General features: G+C 55.0%; 1 protein-coding gene across 2 annotated transcripts in view; it reads right to left on the minus strand.

Annotated features, from left to right (window-relative positions):
- Positions 1 to 17,265, minus strand: part of GALNT2 (polypeptide N-acetylgalactosaminyltransferase 2) — a 193,097-nt gene extending 175,832 nt beyond the window's left edge. Inside the window, exon 1 of one of the 2 annotated variants that reach the window (XM_047088639.1) lies at positions 17,091 to 17,262. In XM_047088639.1, the coding sequence (XP_046944595.1) occupies positions 17,091 to 17,216 (126 nt within the window). In that variant the 5' untranslated portion in view covers positions 17,217 to 17,262. Of the gene's footprint in view, positions 1 to 17,090 lie in introns of both variants that reach the window. The other variant, XM_047088640.1, reaches the window with a different exon arrangement.
- Positions 17,266 to 18,001: the final 736 nt, after the last annotated feature.

Genomic DNA, 18,001 nt, shown 5'->3' on the forward strand with positions numbered 1-18,001 from the left:
CAAATCCAGTCTGGCCTCAGGACCTTTGCACGTGATCCTCTCCATGACTGGACGGTCTTCCACCACGTCTTCGTGGCTGGATCCTTCCAGTCATCAGATCTTCCCCAAATGTCCCCTCCTTGGTCCTGTCTGCTGATTATCTGAGCCCCCTTGGAGCTCCATGTGGGGCTATCCAGTACCGGTCTGGTGGGCCTTCAACCTGCACCCCTCCCAGAATGCAGATTCCCAGATCCTCGGTGGCTTCGTTCCCCAAGGTCAGACACACCACGGCTGCTAGTGCAGTTCTACCGGAGGGAGAAAGGCGGGAAGGGGAGGAGCTAATAAGCACACGCCAGGCCTCAAGATGCTCACAGGCTAGCGGGATGCAGGCGATTAGAACTTACACCAGACTGCTCAGCGGTGCAAGAGCATCCACGCTGGCACGCGGCGGGGGACCCAGGGATGACGGAAGGCTGCGTCCTACTATCAGGATCCGGAGACGCACCCCTCCTCCCCCGAGGGCACACAGCCCAGTGTCTGCGGCTGGCGGAGAAGGGCTTGGGCCAACCCACAGCTCCGGGTCCTCCCCTCCTTTGTCCCTCTGCTCGCACGCAGATCGGAGGACGGGACGGAGCAGTAGGGCCCCCTCCCCGGGGAAGGCGCTAAGAGACACGCACGGGGATCTTCAACGCTTCACACACACCCAGGTATAGTGGATCCCAATCGTTCCAGAGACGCCGAGCACAAACATACTGCCCCCATCGTTACCGCGCAGGGGAAACTAAATGCTGAACGTTGTCCGTCTCTTGAACTCTCTGGGCACCACTCCACAGTCCCGACAGCCTTTTTAAAGGAAAGAGCAACGCCTTGAAACAGGGATTCTCTATCTTGATACATTTCTTCGTGCCGCCAAGTACCGGAGGGCTGCCGACAACCTTTAAAGGTCATCTCTTAGCCCGGCTCCCCCCACCCCCCCCCCACCCCCGTTGCCTAATTAACACTTAAATGTGTATGTTCTTTGCAGAGGGCTTCCTGACCAGCACGCCAGGCAAAGGCCATATCGCTAGGCCTTGTCCGCCACTTCTCTGTGTGCAGACCTCCCAGGCCAGGATTGTTCTTCTCACGGCGCGACATTCCCTTCCTGGAGCAAATAAATAGCCCAGACACAGGAGGGAAGGCTCCCAAGCCAGACTCTCCCCCAGCTCTGACAGGGGAGGGATGAACAGAGCTCGCCACAGGGGGCGAGGGAGCATGCTGGATCTCCAAGGAGCACGCTGGATCTCCTAGGGTGGGCCAGCTCCTGAGGCCTTGGGAGGAGGTGACCAGCCTAAACGTCTGGGGGCCGGGAAGGCAGGACGTGAAGCCAGACAGCCACGCAACTGCCGTCGCATCAGCTCGCTCCCCCCGTGCCATTAATCCAGTAGGTCTGCTTTGTTCTGGTGCCTCTGGGGACCACACTGCACTCTGACCAACTACAGTATCTTCAAAACGTAACCCAAACGTGACACTGCTGGCCTCGCTCGGTGCCACAGCTTCCCCTTAAAAACAGGGACCTCCCCAGGGCCATGCGATTCCATGTGGTCCAAGAAAGGGAGACAGTCCGCAAAGGAAGCGGGCTGCTCCTGATTTCATCCCTGGTCCAACGACTCACACCACGACGTCACCATCAGCTAGGGTCTCTTCCTCCGAGCAAGCCCCCTTGTCCATCAGAGACGCCTGGAGTCAGCCCCAGAAGCATCTGCGGGAAAGGAGAGTGAGCACGCGCAAAAAGTAGGGCGCTGGCTAACCCGTGTCAGTAAGGCCGCCGTCATCTCGTGAATTTCCAGCCACCTTCAGTTTACAGATGAGGAAATGGAGGCCAGTAAGGGTGACGGCAACACCTGAACCAGGCTCTTCGAGTGGGCACAACCAAACATCCGGGTTTTTGCATGGAGTGTTCTTCTCGACATCATTGCACGGTTTATCTATTAATCTGCAATCCAGTTGTACGTTGTCTTAATTAGAGGCATCAGAGAAACCACACGAACACCCTGCTAATTGACAGAACGAGTCCTCAGCCCTCACTGGGGGGGCTCTGTCGCGTTGCCACGGATTATTAATTTGTCTCCCACTTGTCACTCACCTACAGTTTCAAAAGCAAGCCAGAAACTGTACTGATGAAACCAAAAGAACGTTTCCTAATTAAAACCTTGTGGAAAAGTTTCCAAATAACATGCCGCGTTCAGATAATAACAGCTCAAGATATTGAAAAAGCCAATTGCCTATTAGAGTTAAAAAATTAATTACACAGTCACAGAGTTAAAAACCACATCCTGGGGTAGTTTCAAAGACGGGAGCTTACGGGGTAAAACCGGGAAATGAGCTCCCGGGAACCTCACGCTGGAGGAGAGGGCTCCGGCCTGAGCCTCCTGCCTCCGGTCTGCCAGACCGCCCCCCCGCCCATCGACTCAGCGCTCACACCGGAGTCCCTGCCCACCTCACCCTGCCCAGGTCACCCACCACCTCTGGGGCTCGGCTTCCTCACTGAAGAAGGAGCAAAGGCTGCAGGAATCCCTTGTGTCCTTACCCTCCTTCTAAAATGAAGGTCCCAGGCAAGCTCCACGGAGGTGCAGGTACTTTCCGGAAGGGCAGGCTCATCTGCTTAAACACGGCACAGGGCGGCTGGCTCCAGTGAGCACAGGAGCCCTGGGCTCGTGAACACCTGCCACGGAGGGCAGCCCCACCCGGCTCGGGGCGCCAGCACCTGTCACTCTAACGTGAGAGTTTTCCGTCAGCACCAGCAGGTGTCAGAGGCACTCACTACAGAAGTACCAGGCCCCATTCCGCCTCGTTCTTCACTGAACCACCCGAGGAGATCCATAAATGAGGAAACTGAGGAACGGAGGAGTTAAGGGACTTGCCTGGGTTTTACACAGCCACCTGGAGAAGCCAGGCCCACGGCTCCCGTGTATGCATCCCCTCAGCCCTGTGCCCCCAGGGCCAGCTGTGCCGTCCGGAGGGCCCCTGCACTGCACAATCGCCCTGGGCTCTGCAAGGCGGTTTCCAAATGCCCCAAGGTGGATTTACCGAGTTGCCCTGGCAACCCCCTGAGACCCGGGCTCCCCACTGGACACCGGCTCTTAGGCGGCCACTGGCCAGAAGTCACGCCGCATCGCGCACGGAGCCCGGGTCATCGAGGACTCCGCTCTGCGGGCAGCTCAGACCCTGAACACACACCGGCCCTCCACAGGCCCCTCTTTCCCTCTGCCGAAACCCACATAAAATCTCAAAGTACTGAGGAGAGCTTTGCTTTCAGAGACCGATGGTGCAGGTGGTAGGGACACCAGCACTTTGCGATGCTTGCGTGAAGCACCAGGCGGATTAGATCATCAGAGGCCCCACCTGCCTCTGTGAACCCGTCGGCGAGACCCGGCGGACCACAGCGAGGCTCCTTCTGTGATGCCCGCCCTCAGGCCGGAGCTCAGGCCACCTAAGAACCCAGAACACACCCCCTCCCAGCTCACTGCTAGCTCACCCACATCCGCAGCACGCAGTGATAAAGGTCACGGAGACGATCGCCAGCCCCAGCAATCAGCACCTTCCAGGTCTGAAGCTGCAGGTCTGCATTAACGAGACAGAAACCTGCCGTTTGGCACGGCACACTCTTGAGTCAGGGACGGCAGCTCTAAGATCACGACGGCCACAGCCGACTCTCTCCAAAGCCGTATTTTAAGTAGTTGGGGAGCCATTACAATTCTAGCCCCAACACTGCCACTGCATGACCTGTGGGGCAAGTTCATAACCTTGGGGCCCGCTGGAAACTGCACGCATGAGTGCAGGAAGAAAACCAGTTCCTGACACTCTTCCGGGCATGAAGAAACGAAAGATAAATGAGCAATGCCTCCAAAGTGCTTCGGGCAGCTCGGTGACAAGGCTGACATAAATTGGAAGTATCAGGAATTATACCTTACAGAAAACATGCGTTATGAGGAGCGCCTGGCCGGCTCAGCGGGAAGAGCATTTGACTCGTGATCTCGGGGTCGTGAGTTCAAGTCCCACGTTGGGGGTAGGGATTACCTAAATAAAACTTACAAGAAAACACATGCATTATCATACGTTTGTCACAAATGTCTCATTCACAAATCCAATGTAAAATATGAGCTGTTACCAACGATATCCTGCTGGGGAAGAAAGGAATAATATATATTTATTAAGGGTCTCCCACCCTGGCTTCCCAAATCATCCATGGCTCCTAATGGATTGTTTATGACAGCAAGCAGACTGCCCAGGATGAGTGGAAAAGCTAGCAGGACTAAACATACACGTTTTCTGCCCACTCGCACCTGTCAAATGAGAAGGATACAGTCAATGTAACAACATCCAAGTCAAACTCAGGTAGGTGACAGGGTCTCTGGGCCACGGAGGAGGCTGGTTAGGTGTAAGCGATCTCACAGAACACCTTAAACTAACAAACACTCTCCCACCAAAACATTCACCAAGGTTAGTAATTTCCTGAGAGTTTACACAGATAATTCTTATAGAAGAAACGGTACCAAATAGAAGAATATTTTCCTGGTGATACAGGTGACAGTTCGAGATCTTAGGCAACCTCCGAAGCATCCTTTGAAAAGAATCACCACTGGGGGCGCCTGGGTGGCTCAGTCGGTTAAGCGTCCAACTTCAGCTCAGGTCATGATCTTGCGGTCCGTGAGTTCGAGCCCTGCATCAGGCTCTGTGCTGACAGCTCAGAGCCTGGAGCCTGTTTCAGATTCTGTGTCTCCCTCTCTCTGACCCTCCCCCATTCATGCTCTGTCTCAAAAATAAATAAATGTTAAAAAAAAAAAAAATTTAATCACCACTGGGTATTCCTAAGACACACAAGACTGATGTATGTCTTTACTAACGGTGATGCTGATTTATGAGAAATATATATTCTCTCTTCGTCCACAGGTCCTGGCTTACGACTCCCCAAACCCTTGAACTGCCTGTTGTCCTCAGTTCCTGAACACCCTTTAGGGCCATAAAGGTGAAATGGGTGTCTCGTGAATCTTAACAAGCCCCCTTTCACAACTGGGTTTATGTTAATGAGGTGACTTTGGAGAAGCTCTCAAGATGGGGGCTGGTTGCCAGGGGCCCCAACCGTGTGATCAGAGGGCTGGAACTTTCAGTCCCACCTCCCCAATTTCTTGGGGGGGGGGGGTGGAGAGCAAAACATGGAATCGATCACCCATGGCCAATGATTTGGTCAGTTATGCCTATGTAATGAAACCTCCACAAAAACCCAAAAGGAGGGGGTTCGGAGAGCTTCTAGGAGAACCAGAACACTTCTGTGTGCCACCACACCAGGCCTCAAACTCCATGAGGACAGAAGCTTCTTTGTTTGGGACTTTGCCCTATGTGTTTCTTAATCTGGCTATTCATTCATATCCTTTGATATCCTTTGTAATAAATCAGTAATCTAGTCAGTAAACGGGTTCCCTGAGTTTTTGAGCCGTTCTAGCAAACTAACTTTTTACCCAAGAAAAGGGCCTTGGGAACCTCTAATTTTTAGCCAGCCCGTCAGAAGCACAGGGAACAGTCTGGGCTTGTGATTGGCCGCAGAAGCGGAGGACGATCTTGTAGGACTGAGCCCTTAACCCGTGGAAGCGGGCACCGTCTCCAGGCAGACACTATCAGAATTGGATTGAACTCGTAAGGCGCTCAGCTGGTGTAGAAGCATTGTTTGCTAGAAACCTCCCTACAACAGACATGTTGGAAACTGGGACCAGAAACCTTTCACTGGCTCTATCCCTAAGCCTTCAAGTTGCTTTTTGAAAAATTTTGGTTTTCAGGGGCGCCTGGGTGGCTCAATCAGTTAAGCATCCGACTCTCGATTGTGGCCCAGGTCATGATTTGCACCCATAAATATCTAGTTTGTACCTACAAAAGATAAGGATTTTCAAAAAACAACCCCAAGACCATTACTGCCACTAAGAAAATTAATGATGATGCTTAACATTTCAACTGCTATCCAATCCCTCTTCAACTTTCTTTCTTTCTTTCTTTCTTTCTTTCTTTCTTTCTTTCTTTCTTTCTTTCTTTCTTTCTCTAGTTGGCTTGTTCAGCGATTCTGAGCTCCATGAAGGAAGACAGAGTGCCTTGCTCACCCCTGCAGATCCCAGCATTCAGCAGGGTTAACCTGTAGATAGAAAACGCTCCAAAGTGTTTTGGAAAGGGTTCCTGCTCATCACTGCTCACCGCTCAAAAATAAAAGCCAAGAAGTACTTTTGCTTCCATGGATTCTGGGGATTGGGAGTGAACAGATACAGATGTACACGTTCCAATGGGGGCTACCATCTCCCTCTATCAAGCACAGTTCCCTTTATCGAGCACAGAAGGCGTGGAGCCGAGTTCTCATAAAGGGGAGTAATCGCACACGTGAGAAAAAGAAGACCGTAACTCATCAGTTCTAAGATGCGCTATTTCTCACAGCTTAACATGAAATCGGGACGCATCCCACAGTGAATGAGCCTGATGACACTGCGGGCCAGGAAAAGGGCCACAGTGCACCTGTCGTCACAGCACCTGCTCAAACATACAACACACCAGTGGCAAAGTCCACGTGATGCACGTCAAGTGGCCTGGAAGAAAACCCCAGAAACAACAGTAAAGCACTCGTAATCCTTAGAAACCAAACCAAGTAGGACAGAAATGAATGGGGAATTGGGGAATGAGGGAAAATTCCCAAATGAGTTAAAATCTGGCTAACTCTACATAATTGCCATGCTATGTTAAGAGCCCAGAACCAAGAGCTTTTAGAGCTTTCATTGATTTTTTTTTTTTTTTTTTTTTTTTTTTTAATGCTGCATCACCAAAGGTCTTGGCAGTGCAGATGACTTTGAGGAAAACAGGCGCAAATATCTCGGAGTCAAAAAGTAGACACTGAGAAAGTTTTAGGAACACCTTACCCCATATATTTCATGTGTATTTTCCTTTTTATCTATGCACAAGCGTGATGTATGGAAAAATCAATGTCTAATTAAGTCCAAAAGAGCTCTTTAAATAAGTAGAAAATAAAAACGTTAACTGATAAAGAAACCATTGTGTCACAGTTCAATGAACAGTGGCTTTTTTTTTTCTTGCTCAGTGCTACATAAAATAATGGTTTTATGGATAATGGCATCTTAGACTTGATAAAAAGAGGTATATTCCAGATGAAGGGGAAAATCGGTGATTATCAAAAGTGAGCAGCGCCTGGGTGGCTCAGTCGGTTGGTTGAGCCTCCGACTTCGGCTTAGGTCATGATCTCATGGTTCGCGGGTTCGAGCCCCGCATCGGGCTCGCTGGTGTCAGCACGGAGCCCACCCCCCCTCTCTCCCTGCCCCTCCCCCTCATGCTCTCTCTCTCAAAAATAACAAATAAGCATTAAAAAGAAGCGAGCGGCAAGAAACACAAGTGGGTGGGTTCTCAGCACAAGGGAACAGGGAAGGGCCAGAAGGGGCACGGGGTGGTGAAAAGAGGGTAAGCCCTGTGAAGGTTACAGAGCAAAAGCTCAAAATCTAGGTTGAGGGGAGAGCCCTTGAGGCGGGAAGCGCCAAGACAATGAGAGTTGAAGGCATCCCACGCAGGGCCAGCCAGCTCACCATCCAGGACAGGCCCGTGCATCCCCCACCCCCCCACGCAAGAGTCACCACCTGATAACAGGGTACCTAGTTTATGGGCATCTCCCAAATGCAGACCTCTAATTTACATCAGCTCCTCCAGCTGTCCCTGTGATTCAGCTGAGACAGGCAGACCCTGCCACTCACGTGTGTCTGTCTTCTAGAGCAGCACCCTTCCACGAAGAAGGCCCCCGGGGCAGAGCTAAAGAAACCTCCACAACTGCTCCAAAGTCTGAAGGTCTTTAAAAGGACCTTTCCATTGCCGCCACGGAAATGCTCCAGTTGTTTTTTCTGGAAACACGCTGGGGGCGCTGCGCAGAACCCCATAACGTATCTAATGACTCCTCGTAAGTGCCCACAGTTTCCCTGAAAAGCAGCTGGGTAATCCCACGTGAGAACCGGGAGGATGTGCAATTTCCCACCGTTCCCCTCCCTACCACGGCTGTGGGCAATGAAGTCACATGTCCATTTTATTTTCCACAAATACTATAGACCACGGAGCCTCAGTGTGACCCACTTTGCCAAGAACCACCTCTCCAAAGCCCGGGTGCCAGGCCAGCTTCTGCCCTCTGGTTTCCTACAGACTGGTTTTCCTGCAGGAATCAACAACCCCCATCACCCAGAGCAGCTCACAGAGATGATGTCACAGTGGGAATCCCGTGCCGCAGCAGGTGCACAGGGACCCGCGAGGATTCCTCATTAAATGAGAATACGCCTGGAAAGCGCTCCGCCAACGTGCAATGTCATTTAACAGTGTACTCAACGATGGACCATGGACGCCGACCGGGTCCAGCTTAGCATTTCGCACAGATCGGCTCAGAAATCAAGCGACAGGATCGTTCCACAAGCACGTTCTACCGAGTCGATGCACGTTATTAACCTGCAGGCACCTAGAGCGGTCTCAAGCCCCAAGCGGGAGACGGGGGCGCGGGAGTATGCACACCGTGGTCACTACGGTGGGTACACGCATCACCCGAGACAGCCCTGCGACAAGAAGCCCCAAGATTTCCACGTCACAGAGGAAATTCCACCAGTGACAGACCAAAGGCGACAACCTTCGGGAAAGAAAACCAGCTCTCTCGTTTAGCAAAAGCAAGCGAGAAGACAGACCACCAGAAGACAGGACACAGCTGGAACCAGGGGCTGCGTGCGAAGCCAAGGGAGCCACAGAGATTCACCTGCTTCCACAGTCTGGGCTCAAACCTGCTCAAACCTCACTTTGCCGTTGAGCCTAAGGGACCACCGAGGCACCACAACCACCCCCACCCAGCTCCTAATCCCCTGACGCTGCTTTTTTTCTCCCTTGGCACTTAGCACCTTTCTCCACCCAACACCATTTACTAACCTCTCCTGTTTCTGTCTGGCTCCCCCCACCCCCAGAATGAAAGTTCCATGAGAACGGGGATTCTGTCTGTTACATTCCCAAGTACCCAAACAGTGTCTGTCACGTGGTAGGTGCTGACGAAATACTCATTGAAAGAAGGAATGGAAGGGAGTAGAACCTGTTTTCATGTCTGCTCCTGCGGGAGGGGCAGCTGACGACTGTGGTCTTCAGGACCGGCTGATGACCGACGGATAAGAACACGTAAAATGTGGGGCGCCTGGGTGGCGCAGTCGGTTAAGCGTCCGACTTCAGCCAGGTCACGATCTCGCGGTCCGTGAGTTCGAGCCCCGCGTCGGGCTCTGGGCTGATGGCTCAGAGCCTGGAGCCTGCTTCCGATTCTGTGTCTCCCTCTCTCTCTGCCCCTCCCCTGTTCATGCTCTGTCTCTCTCTGTCTTAAAAAAAATAAATAAACGTTGGAAAAAAAAAAATTAAAAAAAAAAAAAAAGAACACGTAAAATGTAATCACATAGCGCAAAAAGGTGAAAATGAAGAAAAGAGCCAAACGGACCCGATACCACCATCGAAGCATTATGTGTGTGCTCCAAAATGCCTTCCGGGAATGTTCTGACGGGGCGCAGCAGGGCGAGGGCGCCGCCACAAGGCACGGAAGGGGCACGGACAGACCAGCTACCAAGAGGGAGCCACATCCCACACCGCGGGCAGGCAGAAACCCTCCAGGCCTCGAGCTGTAGGCAAACCCCACCGCCTCCGGAGGCCCGGGGATTCCTCCCATCAGACAACGCTGGGTCGGCCATCCGCCAGCTCTGCGACGTTGGGCAAGTTGCTCACCCTCTCTGTGCTTCAGTCTTCATCGGAAAAATGAGAGGACTAAAAGGGCCGCTACGAGGAGTCACCGAGTCGACATCGATAAAGCATCAGGCCTGGGCCTGGCACACAGCGGGTGTGCACCCCGGGGTCCACCTTGACCGCACAAAGAGGCCATCCTGTTCGGCAGGGGTCTAACCATAAAGGTTGCATGGGAAAAAAAAAAAAAAGTCAAAGTTCACACAGACACTGCAGCGGTCCTTAATCAGGGGCGATCCTGTCCCCCAGGCGGTACCTGGCAGGGCCCGAAGACATTGCCGGTTGTCACACACGAGGCGGAGGCCAGGGAAGCCACTAAACGTCTGACAACGCACAGGGCAGCCCCACACAACAAAGATGAACTGGCTCCAAATGTCCGCCCGGCCAAGACTAAGCAACTTCTGATCCGGAGTGACCGCTGCCCCAAGGGGACCCTTGACCCTGACAATACACGTGTCCTGATGTGGGCTCTGGAAATACAGTAACCCTGTCCCGCCCACGCTGACCATACCTCCTCCCAGAGTCACCGGGCAGGAAAGTGCCCGCCCTGGCAGGACCGGGCGGCCCGCCCTCAGGGCCTGAGGGACTCCGCGGAGGGCAGGGGCAGAGGCAGGTGGCACGTCCCCAGGCGGCCACCCCTGAGCCGCTCGCGGCTTCGCGACAGCCAGCTCCCGTAAGGCGTGGCACCCAGGGCCCGTCATCCCCAAAGCCCAGGAAAGCTGCTTCCGTGTAAGCCCAGGAGTGAACGGCCCCGTGTGGGGCCTTTTTGGTTTTTCCAAATCCAGCCTTCTGGATGAATCACTGCCTTCTCCATTCCAACACGCGAAGAAACCCAACCCGTATAAGATGACACGTTCCCCGGGCCCGTTATACTGGACATGACAGAATGCAGAAACACCGAGGCAGAGTGAGGGCAGGGGACCGACGGGGAGGAGGAGGGGCTCCAGCAGGGAAGGCCTGGTTGGCTCGAGTCCGGTTTTTCATCTCCTAGAAACGGGCACACGGTCAAAAAGGAGAAAGGCAGGGGAGGCTCTCCTGACCGGACAGGTAAACCAGACGGGCATCTACCTGGCGTTGATCCTGAAGGTCAGGCACGTGGCCAAAGGCTAGAGAAGCCCCACACCGGCTAAGAGACAGGGTCAAGTTCCACTCTGAGGACCTGAGTGTCCACTGGAGTGCTCCCTCCAACCCATTCGATCTAATTCTCAAAGGAGGAGAGGCCCTCGCCGGGCCCAGCCTCTCCTGAAACCCCACTCAGGAGGGTTTGCTTATGGAGGAACCAGAAGTCCTCCCGAAAACGCTTCACCAACAAGGCAGTCTGGAGGCAAGGATCTGAGACAGGAGGAGTGAACACAGATCCCAGCAGCAACTGAGAATGAAACACTCCCGCCTCAAGGGGAAAGGTGACCTTTCGGGTCAGGGGGGTGACACCAGGCCAACACTTCTTGGCTCTGAGTGGCACACCGGCGGGGGTGGCACCCCACCTGTGTAAGTCCCACTGCGACGTGGACACAGAAGCGGGGTCCAAAAGGCCCCTGCAGTGGCAGGTTTTCAGTTCTCTGGGTGCTGAACACGGAGAAGGGATCCCAAGGGAGGACCAGGGCGGCCAGCGTCTCGGGGGCATTCGGGGTCTTGAGGGTGGCATTTATTTCACAAGCAGAACGGAAGCATCCCCCTATTTTAATCTGTGTGGCATCGCTGTGCAGGTGCATTTCCACTTGGACATCCACCCAGCTCGTGCATCGCCGCATCGCCCAGACAAACCTTCCAGAACAGGATTCACAAGGAGCACAGCGGAAGAACTAAAAGAGGCGAGCGGATCTGGCCCGGGTGTGGCAATTTTCTCATCCCATGAATTCGGCTGGGCCGGCTAGGAGACTTCATAGGTTTGGTCTGGTTTCGTTATTTCCCCAGGAATACCCCACCTCCTTCCCCGGGATCTCAGCCAGCACCTCAAAGTCAGCTCCTGCCTTTGCCTGTGTCTCTGCCCCAGGCAGCCTCACCGGTACCACCACCCCCCCCTCCTCTCCCTCTTCCCCCTTCTCCTCCCTCTCCTCCCCCTTCTCCTCCCCCCTCCTCCTTCCACTAAGCCAACTGTCTCTGGATTTGCTAGAAGGTAGGCAGCACAGCATTGCCTGCTTTGAAGTCGACGTCTTCCCAAACGTGACTTCCAGCTCCGGCAGAAACAAGATACTATGTGTACACATAGCTACCGATCCGAACATAAATGTATAAATATCCCTGGCTAGTCATTTCCCCCGACCACCTCTCCATTACCTCTCCCCCCCCGGTTCCAAACAGGAAACCCACCATTCACCAGGAGGTGGGGTAGAGGGATTTCCGGAGGGCCTGAAGCCCACGCACAGCCTTTACCAGCCAGGTCTCCCCACCCCTACCTCGAGGTCTGACAGCCTGAGCCAGCCGACCCCTGGGGACAGCAGCTTCTTGCTCGTTTCTGCCAGAGGGTTAAGGGAAGCGCCCGTTACTTCTGCACAGCTTATCAGCCACAACCTGCTTCCCTCATGTTCGAGCACCCAGAGCAGACACGACATAGCTCCGGAACAGGGACCCTGGACTTGCTTTGGAGAAAAGTTGGTATCACGGTGCCACGTGTCGGATTCTCTGGCTGTAGCCTTCTCCCCCCACCGCTGCCCTGCCTACCCTCGGCTTCACACTCCCATCTCAAACAGAATTTCCTTCGACTCTACCCTGCTCATAGGGGTGGCTAGGTGTCTTCTGGGTACCCTCCTTGGCCTCCACCCACAGACAGGCTCACAGACCCCCATCGTAACACATGGCAGCCTCACGTTCAACCTCACACCACTCACGCTGGAGGAAATACCAGCCATCTCCCCTCCTGCCGGGGGACGCAAGGCCGAGGAGGGCCGCCCGGATCCCAGGTGGGGACCCCCGCTCTGACACCACAGCTGGGCACGAGAGAGCTGGCGCATCCTGACCCCTTCCCAAGAAGGCGGTCCTTAATGTCACTCTTTGATCCAAGCCCAAATGAACCAAACCAATCAATCTTGGAGGAACGGGTGAAGGATGAAAGCACAAAACAAAAGCATCAATGGTTTTCCAGAGGACAAGAAGACACTTGAGATTCCTGGTTCACTATATTTTCAAGGAGTCATTTGGGGGGGCGCCTGGGTGGCTCAGTCGGTTAAGCGGCCGACTTCGGCTCAGGTCACGATCTCACGGTCCGTGAGTTCGAGCCCCGCGTCGGGCTCTGTGCTGACCGCTCAGAGCCTGGAGCCTGTTTCAGAGTCTGTGTCTCCCTCTCTCTGACCCTCCCCTGTTCATGCTCTGTCTCTCTCTCAAAAATAAATAAACATTAAAAAAAAAAAAAATTTTTTTCAAGGAGTCATTTGGGGTTTTTACTTTTTCTTTATTCTCCCTACCGCCCCAAAACCATTTATCCGGTGTCTACTCTTTCTCAACACCTTCCTAATGGCATCTAGCGCCCTGCCACGAGGTGAAAATGGTTATCCCCGCTGCAAAGATGAGAAACGGAGGGTCGGAGAGGTTCAGTTAAATTAGTAGAGGTCACTAAGCAGAAGCGGGTAGAGAGCTAGGGTCGCTCAGTGCCAATAAATGGACTCATTGCCATGCCTCTTCTTGTGAACGTCCGCTGCCCAGCTCAAAACGCATTACTGTCTCCCTGTGATCAACCAAATTAAGAACCAGCCAGTCAGCCCGGCACACGAGGCCCTCTAGAGCCTAGTCCCAAAGTCCAGTTTCACACCTTACTGTTGCCCTACGACGTGTACCACACTCCCCCACCGCTCCCTCTATCCCCCACATGCCTCCGACAGGACCACCCCCGAAGCCCCTCAAGGAAGGGTGGTGGAAAGCGAACGGGCTCCCCGGGCCCGGGGTCCGTCCTTCAGCTAACACCTTCCCTTCCCTCCCGAGGACGTGAGCAGCGCAGACCAGGGGTCTCAGGTTGACGGACTCTTTTTTTTTTTTTTTTAATGTTTATTCATTTTTGAGAGACAGAGTATGAGCAGGGGAGGGGCAGAGAGAGGGGGAGACACAGAATCCAAAGAAGGCTCCAGACTCTGAGCCGTCAGCACAGGGCCGGACGCGGGGCTCGAACTCGCAAACCGAGAGATCACGACCGGAGCCGAAGTCGGACGCTTAACCTACTGAGCTCCCCAGGTGCCCCTCGGGCTGACACAGCCGTCAACTTTACATCCCGGGAAACCCTTCCCTTTCCGTCCTCCACGGCCACCCTTAACCCTTAGGCAAGTGCGCTTCAACAGATATCCCTTCTTCTCTCCTTACAGCCTCACCCACGGCCAACCTGCCAAGGCCTGGGGGAGACTTAACGTGATTAAAATTGTAAAGCGTTTAAGATGCTCAAAGGAGAGACATCCTTGAAGTGCAAATTATTAATTCAGGGGGACAGAGCCAACTATGGGAGGGGTGATCTACATAAATGTAAAGGAAATACTTTTAAACAATATTACGCGTAAACCGATTGACCTCACACCTGACGCCTAACGCCCACGATGCTTCTGAGCACCTGCTCCTCCCGTTCACCTTATTAGATCTGCAATCCGAGGTGCGGCGGCTCTCTGGGTTTTGCCAAATGGGAGAGTAACGGTCCTGGGATGAGTTATTTAACAGGCAGGGCACACAGTGACAAGCCCGGGCGGGGGTGCTGAAGCAGCAGAAATACCAGGCAGGCTCCCATCAGACAATCCCCCGAAGTCTAATACTGAACCCGTGAAAAACATCAGGGCCGAGAGACACAGGCTAAGCACTGACTTGCATGCTAGGAAACAAGAGAAGAAACACTAATTCCACTTGCACCTAAAAAACTATAGCTAGTATTTAAATTCTGCCTTTCGTCCCACATTATCTTTTTTATGTCCATACTTTACAAGCAAAAAAAAAAAAAAAAAAAAACTACATATTTCCTTTTATCATAAGGATGAACTAAATCTGAAGAGAGGCTTTTTAGTCTTTAAATCCCTGGAAACAGTTCAGAAGGAAGGAAGAGTACACAGTTTTATACTCTAGATTAGGAAATTCAAGACGGCGGGGTTTTTCTATTCAGGTCCTCCAGAATGGTCTCAGGGCTCCGACTTTCATACCAGGGTCCACAACACTAAGTTAATGAGTCTTTTACTGCGATTTCAAAAGCTATTGCATTTACACACCTCTTCCTCAACTGACAAATCACTAAACCATTCTAAGGGCCGGGATTAAATTTTATGGTTCGTTGACAGAAAGAATAGAATCCCAAATCACCAATCCATGTATAATTGTTCATTTCCCACACATTTTTTTCCTACCTGATCTCTTATCTCCCACTAGGTCACAAAGAGTTCTGAGATTTTTTTTTTTTTTTAATTAAGGATACCACTTCAGAGGCCAACACAGGAGACCCCCTCAAAACCCTGCAGCTGAAGCCCACAGGGGAGAAGTCGGCTTCTCTGGATGCTAAGGCCACACCGTTGCTGTTTCTAATCACACGTTTCTCATGAAAGCGACAAACCAAGGAAAAGAGCTCTACCAGTGTGGTTTATTTGTTTTTCTTTTGCATGAAAGGCAGAAGGCTCTGCCAGGTCCCACCAGCACACCAAGCCATGCAGCCCTGCCAAGGCCCGGTTTACTGCACAGCAAAAGTTTTGAAAATAATTCCAGGTTAACGCGAGCACGGTTTTCAAAGGGCCACACTGCTCCTGCTGCTAGCCGGGCTCTTTACCATCCAAGAACAAACAAAAGCCTTCAGGTACATATACAGCACTTCCCTGCATTACAAAAAGAACGGGGCTAAGGGCACACTGTTAGCTCAGAACTCAGCTAGGCCATTTCAGCACACGGAACGACTTCATTTCTGCTCCCTCCAGACAAAGCAACTCCACACGATTCCCCAAGATTAAACCAAGATACCTATCTCTATCTAATTCCTTCGGGTGAGAATGAATGAATGAATGAATTGAAACAAACAAACAAACGAGGGAAACCTCTGAAGCAGCCAAACCCCATCACGGACTTTACAGGTCTGACTGTATGGCTAAAAAAAGTCCGTTCATAGACACTCAGTCCCGTTTGGCTTGTTCCCGAATACCATTCCCTGCTTCCTGCCCAACCCCGCGGTCCACCTCCGTGAACTCAGAATTTCCTGGGTTTGCGGTGACACTAAACATCACAGCGATGAGGGTTCCAGGATTGTGGAAAAGATAACGCTGCTTTCAAAGCCTATTAGCCACCGAACACCACAGGCCAGCCGGCAGCAGGTCCACGGCCAAAGCCCTCCTCTCCCAGCACGGCCGCAGGACCGCACCGTCGGGGCTCCTCCGGCCGCTCGATTTCCTCCCGGATACGCCCGGCTGTCCAGACTGGCTTACACGGTCCCCACGGCCTAACCGCCCGACCCTTGGGAGCCTGCTCAGAGCGCCCACAGAAAAGGGACCATCCCCGCGTAACGGCGAGCGGGGCTGGGGAAGACAAGCGCAGGCGGCCACGTCCGGGCCGCGCCGGGGCCGAGAGGGGAAGGTCGGGGGAGGGTGGGGGCGGAGATGTCCGTGGCCGGCCTCACTCGGGGCGCAGAGGCGCGCTGGCCCTCCGCTGACAACCGCCCAGAGAGTCTCTTTTACCCGGCACGGGGCCGGCTGCGCCCCCCTCCCCCAGAGGTAAATGGCAGAGAAAGGGGCAGAGACCCCCGACATGCACCCCACCCAACACTCCCCGCCGCGGGGTGACAAGGGGGAAACGGGTGAGGATTTGCAGCGGCTCGCATCAAACGCAAGGGAAGAAACTTGGACTCCTCTCTCCCGTACATGACACTTTGGAAAGGCAGCCGCCTCTCCCTCCTCTCCTCCCCACCCCCTTTTGTGTGTCCCACACCCCCACCGCTTAAACTTCCCACCGCAGGGGATGGGGCTCCCGGCGGCCGGACAGGACTCAACTTCAATTACGTGTGGCAGACGGAGGGGGCCGGGCGGAGGGGGGGGGGGCGACGAGAAAGGCGTCCGGGGCCCCCAGTCCTGCGGGGCCGCGCCGGGTCGCCCTCGCCCGAGTCGGACCAGCGCAGAGGGGCTGGGTGCGCCTCCTGCCCTGGGGACTCGGCCGGGAGGCCCGGGGGGGCGGGGAGCGGGGACCCGAGAGGAGATCCGGACGGAGGAGAGCGGGAAGGGAGGGAGCCCCCCTCGTTGCCCCGCGGCCACGTCCGAACAGGGGGGTCCGCGGCCGGGCGGGGGGCGCGTCGGCGCGGGAGGGGCCGGCGGGGGAAAGGGAGTCGGGGGCTTGGGGGGGGGGGGAGCCGGGCCCGGGCAGGGCGCCCCACTCACCTTCCTGCCGGCGCCGCCGCCCGCGCCCGCGGCCAGCGCGGAGCCGCCCCCCGAGTACATGTAGTAGGCGATGCCCAGCACCCACAGGAAGGCGAAGCAGAGCAGCATCCGCGAGCGCCGCCGCATTCTCCCCTCTCGGCCGCCGGCCGCGGCCGCCGCTGCTCGCGAGTGCTGCCTGGGGCCGGCGCGGGCGGGGAGCGGGCCGGGGGAGGAGCGGAGGAAGGGGAAGGGCGCGGCGGCGGCTCCTCCTCCGGCGCGGGTTGCTGCTCGGCGGCGGCGGAGGCGGCGCGCGCTCGGCGCCCGAGCTCCGCCCCGGGCCGGGAGCGCGGCGCGGCGCCCGAGCAGGAAGCGGCGGCCTCGGAGGCGGCGAGCGGGTCAGGGAGCAAAGGGCGACCAATCGGCGGCGGCTGCGGGGGCCGGGGCGCGGGCCGGAGGAGGGGATTACCGCGTCTCCATGGCTGCAGCACGCGGGGCTCCGCCGGGAGGGCCTCCGCGGGGCCGGCCTCGGCGCCGCCCCCGCTCGGGCCGCCGCCCCGCCTCCTCTGCGTCCTCCCCGCCGCTGCCCTCTCCGCCCCCCGTGAGTGACAGGTGGCTGCCCGGGACCGGGCGGAGCGCGCGCACACGTGCGCACACACACGTGCACACGCACCGGGGACGCCGTCGGTCACGGCTGCCTGGCGCCGCCCCGCCGAGGCTGTCATCTCCTCGGTCCTGGGTCTTTGGGACCGCCTCAGACCCTTAACAGGCTCGCTCTTACCGCTGGCCGGCCCACCTGAGGTTTTTTTTGCTGCAAACCCGCCTCCTGGCCCCGACTTAGCTGCTGCGAGCAGCAGTTTTCTTACTAATTTTACAGCAAAACATCCCCGATCCCCAGGTGTCAATTTTATGTATCCATTTAGTCAGAGGTGGGC

This window comes from Lynx rufus, unplaced genomic scaffold (genome assembly GCF_022079265.1).
Source record: "Lynx rufus isolate CCGP_SWC_20201006 ecotype Redwood Valley unplaced genomic scaffold, mLynRuf1.p SCAF_25, whole genome shotgun sequence".
Lineage (NCBI taxonomy): Eukaryota > Metazoa > Chordata > Mammalia > Carnivora > Felidae > Lynx > Lynx rufus.